The sequence below is a fragment of the Impatiens glandulifera genome, chromosome 3, assembly GCF_907164915.1.
Source record: "Impatiens glandulifera chromosome 3, dImpGla2.1, whole genome shotgun sequence".
Taxonomy (NCBI): domain Eukaryota; kingdom Viridiplantae; phylum Streptophyta; class Magnoliopsida; order Ericales; family Balsaminaceae; genus Impatiens; species Impatiens glandulifera.
The window spans coordinates 45,367,477-45,378,100 of NC_061864.1; the positions used below are offsets into that span (position 1 = coordinate 45,367,477).

Genomic DNA, 10,624 nt, shown 5'->3' on the forward strand with positions numbered 1-10,624 from the left:
ATGTAGTAAAAAACATGAAAATGGGGGAATAACTAGTATAGGACAAGCTTTCAAATAATGGAGGATGAATGTGGAGGGCCATTGAATTTTGCCGATGAGGCATGGCAGATTTCAGAAAGAAAGATTATTATTATTATATATATATATATATATACACTACAAAACACAAACAGCTGAGTGTGTGCTGTGTGGGACTCTGTGCAGCTTGTCACCAAATAAATTTAACAAGCAAATAAACAAAGTCCCTTTCTCCTTCTCTTTCTCTCTCCATCTCTCTGTTCATCCGAATTTATTATTCTTTCCCATTTGATTCTCTCTCCAAAAGCTCCAATCTTTCGTATTATGGTCTGAACCTAGATTCGATCGGTTTTTATATCTCTACAGACCCACCAGCGAAGGAACAACTTGTAGTATTTGTAGTAGTAGTAGGTAGTAGTAGCAGTAGGAACAACGTCCGCATGAGAGAAGATCTCTCTAAAATGTCCGAAAACGATGAGACGCCGTCTCCGTCCGATCTATTTACGGTGTCTGTCTGCGGCGGCGAGTATCCACAACCTATTCCAGATCAAGTACTCGAGAACGTTCTAGAAAACGTCCTCTTCTTCCTAACATCGCGACGGGACCGCAACGCTGCGTCCCTGGTCTGCAAATCATGGTATCGCGCTGAGGCTTTAACCAGATCCGAGCTATTCATCGGAAACTGCTACTCTGTTTCGCCAAGCCGCGTCACCGACAGGTTCCGCAATGTCCGGTCGGTGACTCTGAAGGGAAAACCCAGGTTCGCTGATTTCAATCTCATTCCTAACGATTGGGGTGCGTATTTCAAGCCTTGGGTGAACGCTATGGGAAGCTCTTACCTTGCGTTGGAAAAGATTTGTCTTAAACGAATGTACATTAGAAATAAAGATCTTAAAATGATTGCTTCTTCATTCATCTCTTTCAAGGAGCTTGTTCTTATCTGCTGCGAAGGATTTGGGACTTATGGGCTTTCTCTCATCGCAGCCAAGTGCAGGTCTGTTTTCAATCTGGGTTTTGAATTTGAATTTGAATTTGAATTTGTGGATCGATCTTTCTGATATATTACTACAATCAGCAAAAAGTAATGAAAACTTTTTCTACATTTAGGTTTACAATTGGTCCCCCCCTTTTCTTTATAAAACCCATGAGTTTATATTTTTATTTTCTGTGTCAGTAAACTACGAGTGCTTGATCTGATTGAAGCTGAGGTGGAAGATGATGAAGTGGATTGGATTTCATGTTTCCCACAAGGTGAAACTTGTTTGGAATCTCTTATCTTTGATTGTATTGAATGTCCCATTAATGTGGAAGCATTGGAGAGGCTGGTGGTTAGGTCTCCTTTTCTTAGAAAACTTAGAGTGAATCGATATGTATCTTTGGGTCAGCTTTATCGCCTCATTACTCGAGCCCCCAAGCTCACTCATATTGGGACAGGGTCTTTTAGTCCTTTGGAGATTGTTCAACATGAACTTGACCATGAACCGGACTATGCAGCCGCATTTGCTGCTTGTAAGTCATTAGTTTGTCTCTCGGGATTTAGGGAAGTGGTGCCCGATTATCTCCCGGCGATCTATCCGGTGTGTGCTAATCTCACCGAGTTGAATCTAAGCTATGCCAATATTACTGCTGAGCAACTTAAGCCCGCTATTCGCCATTGCCATAAACTTGAGGTTTTTTGGGTATGTTCATATCACTTTTAAGTCCATCTGTTATTGTGGGTGATGAAAATGTAAATTTTATTTTCAGTCTATTTGGAAACTAAGGCATTGTTTTATATGAGTTTATTTGAATAAAAAAGCTGTTATTTCCAATAACCTTGATTGTTAAAATCTCCGGTTATTTGGATAAATGTATGAATAATATTTTTTAAAATATAGGGTATTTTAGTATTTTAGGATAATAATTTGAAAGATTAGTTGGATAAATATATAAATAATTTTTTTAAATATAGGGTATTATAGTATTTTTGGATAATAATTTGAATGATACTATTGATGATTATATTCTTAATCTAATATTAAGTTATTGGAAACTAATTCGATATAACCCACGTCAAACAAGTCTCAAGTATTTTTGTTACAATTTCTGTGTCACATTCACTATCATTGAAAATTTGTAAAAGTTAAAATTGAAAGTGAAATTTGATTTACTTAAAAGATTTTTTTTTATAAATCATGATGAAATTAGTTTTGGGATCATTATCTAGATTATAGTGTGTGTAATTTGTTACAAATTAGTTAAGATTTAGGCTATATGACATTTACTTTTGCTTCATTTAGTATAGAGATTTTTTCTTTGTTTTGGATCATGATCATATTAGTTTTTAGATGTTGGGATTTTTGTGAAACATTTAGATTTTTCTCTTCAGGTCCTTGATTCTGTATGTGATGAGGGCCTTCAGGCTGTGTCTGCAACATGTAAAGAACTTCGTGAGCTTCGAGTATTTCCAATCGATGCCCGAGAAGATAGTGAAGGACCTGTTTCTGACGTGGGTCTTCAAGCAATTTCCGAGGGTTGTAGGAAACTACAGTCAATTCTCTATTTCTGCCAGAGAATGACAAATTCAGCTGTGATAGCAATGTCCAACAACTGCCCAGATCTTGTAGTGTTTCGCCTCTGTATAATGGGGCGGCATAGGCCAGACCACATTACGGGTGATCCAATGGACGAGGGTTTCGGTGCCATTGTGAAGAACTGTAAGAAACTTACTCGGCTGGCCATCTCTGGCTTACTTACCGATAGGGCATTTGAATATATTGGCCGATACGGAAAATTGGTGAAGACTTTATCTGTTGCTTTTGCGGGTGATAGTGATATGGGATTGAAGTATGTTCTTGAAGGCTGCCTGAAATTGCAGAAGCTTGAGATTAGAGATAGCCCATTCGGGGATGCTGCTTTGCTATCTGGTTTGCACCATTATTATAATATGAGATTTCTTTGGATGTCGTCTTGTAGATTAACTCGTCAAGGCTGCCAAGAGGTGGCTCGAAGGCTTCCAAATTTATTTGTGGAGATCATGAATGAGAATGGAGTGGATCAGCCAGAGGGCGAAAACATAGACATATTGTACATGTATCGTTCTCTGGAGCAACCTAGGTCCGATGTTCCTAAATTTGTTACAATCTTATGAAATCCTTTTCTCTTTTTGGTATGTCTTTGAAAAATCAATTTTCACTTTGTTTGTATATCTTATTTGATGAAAGAAGTCTCTCCAATAGCTGCACCTACAGATTTGGTTTGGGGAATTCATTTGGATCAGATTTACTTCCTCTATATTTCAAATTGTATTATTTTGTTTTAAGGTTGTAGGTGGTGATGAACAGTCACAATGACTCAATCTAGAAATGTTTGTTTCTTCATATAATGGTGTTGTTCCTCATTTTCAATTCATTGAATATTAGTACTATATTATAGTGTTATTGATAGCAAAATGTTTTTGGGATTGGGTAATAAATGTCAAAAATCGATGTGGATTTCCCCTCTTGAATGTGCAATGATCAATTTGATAATGATGTTTGGAAAGTACACTGCAGGACCCCAATCTCTCTCAGTCCCTTTCTCTTTTACCTCTTTGTTTGACATTGGGGGCTCCATTCATTGAGATAAAGACACATTTCTTAATATTGTTGTAATATAATTGACTCAATATTTCTTCATCCAACGCACGACATGATCCGGTAACTCCGGTTTAAACAATTTATTCAAAATATCACTTAACATACTATTTAGTTTAATTTTATAATTAAATTGTTTTAGATAAATTTTATATAATTATTTATATTCATAAAGGATTTAGGGTTCATAAAGGATTTAGGGTTTCCTCTCTTCTAATATTGATAAGTCAAATAACCTTAACAAGATGGTCCAATGGAAATAGCCAATCTAAGAAATCAAAATGTTACATATTCTATTAAATTGAAGCGCTTTAAATAAAAGTAGAGGCACATGCACCAAATTAAATTAACTCACATAAATTATGCACGTATAAGACTTTTAGTATTAATTAAATTCATATCCAGACATCTCCATTCATTCATATAATCGACTTATTTCATTCATATAATCGACTTATTCCTATTCTTATCTAACACATACTTTCGATTATTTATAAAGGAGTATCCCAAATTTAAATTTGACTATTAGGTACTATATTCGCCAGGGTGTGAAGTATTCATCTTTGTACCTAATTTTTTTTTACTATCCGGCGGATATCTCTATTTCTTTCCCATTATCAATTCGTCAGATACTCGATCCTCGACGGGTATTCCATTACCCGATTAAAATATAAATTTATATATTTTACTATAAAAAAGTTTAAACAAATATTGAAGAATAACTAAATAATAAATAACTTTAAAGTAGTAATACCTAAATAAAAAAACAAATAAAAACATTATTTACTTATATAAGTATGTTATAGATGTCGAAAAATATAACAATTTTGTTATTACTATAATTGAAGAAGAAATATAGAGAATGAAAAAAAATTAAGAATTGAAGATGAAGAAGTGATGAAAGAGAAATAATTTTTTTATAATAGAAAAAGAAGTTGGTGTGAAGTGTGAGCAGAGTCGGCCCCGAGTTTGGGCTGCCCCAGCCCCATGATGAAGAAAATGGATTTTTTTTACCTATGTCTAGTTTAAAAAATTGATAAAAAAAATTTTTTTTAGTAAGATTTGAACCCAAACCAAATAAAAAATATTAGATTTACCTTGAACCACTTTGCTATAACATTTTATGTCTAAAAACAATAAATATTTAACTAAATATCTTAGTTGTTTTTTAGTAAATAAGTTGGAGAGTTGGCTGCTCTAGCTCGAGGGCTTGTTAGGCTTACCCCAGAGTCGGCCGTGAGTGTGAGTAAGTGTAAATTGTAGATACTAGTAAAATAAATGATGTAATTATTATGATGGAGATAATGATGGGTTGTGAAAGGTCGATTAATAGTTATCAAAAAAAAAATATTAATATTAATATAGTCAGGTCTCTTGAGTTTGAGTTTTGCATACTCCCCATCTCGACTCTGAACCTGACGATCGGGTATCTTCTTCACTACCATCCCCAATCTTAAATTTGATCACCGGTTACCTGTGGGTATGGGACATACGAGTACTCATTGTCATCCCTACCGACTATCCATATGACCGAAGACCAACAATTGGGTTATTGAGTTTTGTGTGCGATAATTTTATCTCTTGAAATTCAAATAAAGAACAAGTAGTGGCCCAATCCAATTTATAACATAATACACTTGTTCATTCAACGAAATAATTAAGTTGACTGTAATCAATATTTAGTAAATTGAATGTGACGTTACCAACTTCACATAATTCTATAGATTAACAATATTAATGTTGTTTTTTATGTGTTAATTCAGTGTTTTATGCTCATAAAGAATACATGAAAATTGATATTTATTTTGTTTTTGAACGAGTTACAAAAAAAATCACTAGTAACGATAATATCGTCTATATTGGGACATAAACTATCGATATAAAGAATTATGTACGGTGAAAAGAGTGGTTGTCAATTTTTGGAATTGTGCTTGTCGTTATTGTCCAAAAATAAATATACTGACCATTTTAGTACCGTCGCCATAAAACCCTTTATGTTGATGACTTTTACCGTCGCCATAGAATGCTCTATAACGACGGCTCTTACCGTCGTCGTAGAGGACTCTATCGCAACAACTACTACCGTTGCCATAAAATTCTCTATAACAACTATACGCATTTAATTTTGCTTCCCGTTTTTATTCAAAACTTTTCCCTCTGAATGCCTCGTCTTTAAGGGTATTAGTACGTCAAAAATTGGTCTGAGTCCCATGCATAATTTATCCTCCTCGCATCCCTCCTCGGAGGGGATGTGACGAGTGAATTTTTGAATGATAGACTCGACCTCAAGTACTATTTTTAATAAAAGAATGTTTTTTAATGTCTTTTAGGTTATGTTAGAGAACCTCTTGGCTTAACTTATTCTCAAATCTCGTAAAGTTGACAAGAAGACCCCTCTTTTAAGAGTTTCTCGTTTGTAAGTGAGATGAGAAACCAAAAATAGAGTTCTCTAGTATGAATCTTTTATTTGGCTCGTACAAGTTTTAAATCAACCATGTTCACAGATGGATCGATCTAATTGACTTTAGAGTTGTCACCTTAGTTTACTTCTCAAAGAAAATAAAGAAAGAAAATTATAGTATTCGTTTCAAGGGTTTAGTGCATGGTTTCGAGTGAGAAAGGGCATTGACGCTATTTCCTAAACTAGCGGTCTCTACTCCAAAATAATTTGGACTTTTAAGAAAATATATGACATTTACACCATTTCAATTATATTGAATTATCAAACATTACCTCATGTGACTATAGGTTCTACCTATATCCTTGCTTGAGATATAAGGGACTATGCCCGTTATGTTCCTAGTCATACATTTATGTTAGTCCATTGGAAATTGAAAAACTAGAGTATTAATACTAAATAATGTAGATATTAAACTAGTGAAAATTTCTCATGTATGACATGAGTTGTATGACATGAGTATAAAATAGCTAAAAACAATTAATACGTCCAAAAGTTTAGGCTAATATACTAAAATGTCAAAGAATAATTCAAGGATCATCCTAGATTTTTCTCATAAGTTTTGGACAAATGCAGCTCAAGTTATGAGCATAGCATGATAGGTAGAATGATAGAAAATAAACCGAACATCCCTAAACCAGAATGTTTTGATTTCATTTAGTTCGGAAAAAATATTCGAAACTATCATCTTCATCTGTTCTGTTGGATGCATGGGAAGCCATCCAACTTTCTATTTTCGATCACTTGGAAAACAATAACTTATTCAATTTTTCAACCAAAATAGAACCTGCCAAAATGCCTAATCGCATTAGACTTAATCAAATCACAAACCGAAAATATGAATGAAATCTTCACATTATTTGGAGTCTCTCTAATCTAATCTCACGACATAATTCACACCAGAATATGCATATGGAGTTAAATGTCGAGAAGTTGAAGATAATTAGCCAAAATCCAATTCAACGATTTCATGTATATAGTATATCAAAATCACTTCTAAATCATTCATAGTACTTATTAGAACTTATTCAAAGCATCAAATCAAGACGAGAGCTAACAGATCGTGATCGTCAATAATTAATAAATTCTTCACAAATTTTCATCAATATGTACAAATTTATCCAAACATCAACATAGTTCGAATTAAATTACAAGTTCGAAATCAGATAATAATTAATTATAGATCATCCTCTTCAAGCTAGGATGATCCAATTTTTTAGGAATTTGACTCATATTAGTATAATCAAATTATGATTAATGATCAAATTCTAATCCATTGAAAAGTTCTTAATGTTAGAATTTATAGGGTCACTAGTATAATAAATAATTGTGCATGTGTCATATTTAATATAAGCCAAAATAATGTGATCTAATATGAAATTAAGTTTATGACTTGTATTTGTCATTAATATAAAGTAAGGATACCTAAGTGGAATTTCTAATCTTATGAAGAGGCTAAATTCGAAATGACCTAACTATAATAACTAACTTAATGTTTGTTACATGTAATGGTAATGGTCCCCATTTGAAGTATGGGCAATTCCCCTTTGCATCCCCATCAACAGAGAGAAAAAACTATTGACGTACTCATCAAATGGAAGAATCATTCCATATAAGGAATGTTTAAAGAAAGAGATTAAAGAATCATTCAATCCATATAAAGTATAAGAAAGAGAAGATTCATGATTAAGGTACGCTTCTGCCACATTCAAATTTAGTTTCTCACATATTAAATTATGATCTAGTTAGGATAATTGGTATTAGAGTCATCCTAATTTAAGTATGTGAGAAAATTATATCGGTGTAGATATATATGCAGTATGCATGAAATTAATATGCATGCAATTTATATGCATGTATATAATTTTTATATACATGCAATTGATAATAAAAGCATGTTATTAGGAATATATATATTTATATATATATATATATATATATATATATATATATATATATATATATATATATATATATATATATATTGATTTGTTATAATTTAAAATGGTGTTTTTGGATTATATATATTGGTTTTGATAATTTCAAACCATAATATTAGAAATATATATTGATTTTGATAATCAATTTGAGAAGAATATATATATATATATATATATATATATATATATATATATATATTAGATTATGAAAATTTTAATGGAAAAGATATATTTTTCCATTAAGATTCATATATTTTGAATTTAGATTAAATGTTATGATGTTATATAATTATGATAGATTAAGATATAAGATCTCTAAATTTATGAATATTTGAATTTTCTCTTTCATGCAATATATACAAATGAATTTAGATAATTGTAAATGCATGATTTTTCTGAAATATATAGATATGTTGATTTTTGATAATATATAAAGAATTATGATATTATTATAGATTTATGGATATTTTCTTTGATTTTGGGAAGTAGATATGATATCTCATTCAATAATATGAAATTTCACGAAATGATTTATTACAATATCTTATTTATTTTTTTTAAAATTGAGAAAATTAAAGATAGGATTGATTATCGTAACAGTTTATATTGAGGAAATCGAGATCTTTTTCCGTAATATATTTTGAAGATAATTAATTATTCTGAGTATGTTAAGGATGAATTTGTCGTTAAGGGATTAAATGATATATAATATATATTATAAATTTTAAAAAGAGAATTAAGGAATAATTTTATTGGTAGGTATATATAAATCAATATATAATAAAAAAATTAATTATACTTTTTATTTTAGAATTTAAAGATTAAAGTTAATGATTATTAATAAATTAACTAATAATTGGATTTAGACCATAATAACAAGACAATATTGATCAAATTCATTAAGTACAAATCAGTATTTTAGGATTTTTTGATTGTCATCCTTAATCATATCTAGGGTTTGTCTAGCTTTGATTTCTGACCCTTTTACTTTTGGGATTTTAATGAAATGGTTATAACCATTTTCCCCCCAAAAAAATCATGAAGTACAAACTCAACAACCTCAAAATCAAGTGTCTTTATGACAATCCAGTTTAATTGAATTACTCTTTAAGAACAATTTATGGTACTCGTTGCATATTTTGATATGGAGTTTCACCAAAATAAATGTTAAGGGATTTTTCAATAGAGATATTGAAAAACAATTTGGATTTAGATTTTACCGCATTTAGATTTTACACATTAAATTAGGATCTAATTAGAATAATTCTAACACTTACATAATGACATGATCACAAACACACTTTTAAATTGGAAAATATACAAGTTTAGAAGTAGTTATAAACTTAAATATATCATTGAATGTGGCAATTACAATTTGAATTTGTACTTACAATGATGGTAGAATCTCCTACAACCTAGAGGAAGCTTTCTGAATGGTTAGAACTAAGCTTAGACGACTTTTATAGACTTTAGAGAATTTTCTACTAATCTTTAAAGTACAAAAATGGAGTTTCTAATTTTCTCCCATTTTCTTTCTCTATGCCTTTTTTTAAAACAAAATAAACTAATATCATATTTAAACTAACTCTAGTATCTAGAACCTTCTTACAAGCTCAAATTTGGTTTTCCTCCATTTTTATTTTTCCTCTTAATTTTTTCTGTTCATTTGTTATATCCGTGCCGTTTATGCCTTCAGTGCCGCATGTTTTTTTTTTGTTTTTTTGTGTCTTCCCTTGGCCTTTAGGGCTCTTTTTTAGAAAATACAAGAAACAATATGTTAAGCTTTAAACTATGACCGAGCCTTTCGAGTTCTTTAATTCAAGAAACGGGTTCTTGATGATCGGGACCGATGGTGGAATTCAATACTCAAGCGCAGCGGACATAGAATGAGAAGAAAATTCAAGGTTAAGGAGAGAATAGCCAAATGTGAGAAGAGAAATACCACTAAATTACACCTAGTAGTCCAAGAAAAGGGGATGAGGGCCGAGAGATAACTTAGAGCACCAAGTTCCAAAATATTCAATTCATAGCCCCAAAAAGTGGGGTGGGCATCACCATTTAAAGAGGCTGGTTTACCCAAAAGTATTTGGTTACAACTACTTCCAAAATAACATAATTCGATTTAAAAGAAATAAGAGAGAAAGGAAACAAAACAGAATTATTCAATAAAAACATAAACTGGCCCATATGCACACTTGGCCGAGAGACGAGTGCTGGAAATATTTTAGGACCGAGGTTTTTATGAATAGACCGTAACATAATCTCCCCCTTCGAGGTTCGTCGCCCTCGACGAAAAGAACGTGGACAGGTCAACCTCTAATGCACATCTTCAATCTTCAAAAAACTATTGCTTCGGTCGGGCTTCGGCACATTCAACAAGGGTCGCAGCATAAGACCGTATTTTCTCAAAAAACTTTCGGCAGAATCGCTTCAGTAGTGGAACTGGCCGGGTCCTTGCGGTCTTTTGCGCTACTGGGTCGCTTGCCACTCCGCCCCTATGAGGAATTTCTGTGCACCCAAGGTCGAGTTTTTCAGTGTTTAGAGCTGGCCTTTGTTGCTGCAATGTCTCCAGCGCCTGGTGCAAAAATAATTTC

General features: G+C 32.2%; 1 protein-coding gene across 1 annotated transcript; it reads left to right on the forward strand.

The window, feature by feature from the left end:
* The first annotated feature begins 205 nt into the window (after positions 1-205).
* LOC124933086 (transport inhibitor response 1-like protein) lies at positions 206-3,378 on the forward strand. The gene is made up of 3 exons (XM_047473814.1): positions 206-1,012; positions 1,193-1,697; positions 2,387-3,378. Exons 1-3 carry the CDS (start codon positions 459-461, stop codon positions 3,146-3,148), a joined length of 1,821 nt encoding a protein of 606 aa, XP_047329770.1. The 5' UTR covers positions 206-458; the 3' UTR covers positions 3,149-3,378.
* The last annotated feature ends 7,246 nt before the right edge of the window (positions 3,379-10,624 follow it).

Excerpts from the sequence above, each read along its gene's own strand:
- LOC124933086 (XM_047473814.1), top strand. The coding sequence starts at position 459 with ATGAGAGAAGATCTCTCTAAAATGTCCGAAAACGATGAGACGCCGTCT. Across the intron at positions 1,013-1,192 it reads CTCATCGCAGCCAAGTGCAG|TAAACTACGAGTGCTTGATC; the intron begins GTCTGTTTTCAA and ends TTTCTGTGTCAG. Across the intron at positions 1,698-2,386 it reads ATAAACTTGAGGTTTTTTGG|GTCCTTGATTCTGTATGTGA; the intron begins GTATGTTCATAT and ends TTTTCTCTTCAG.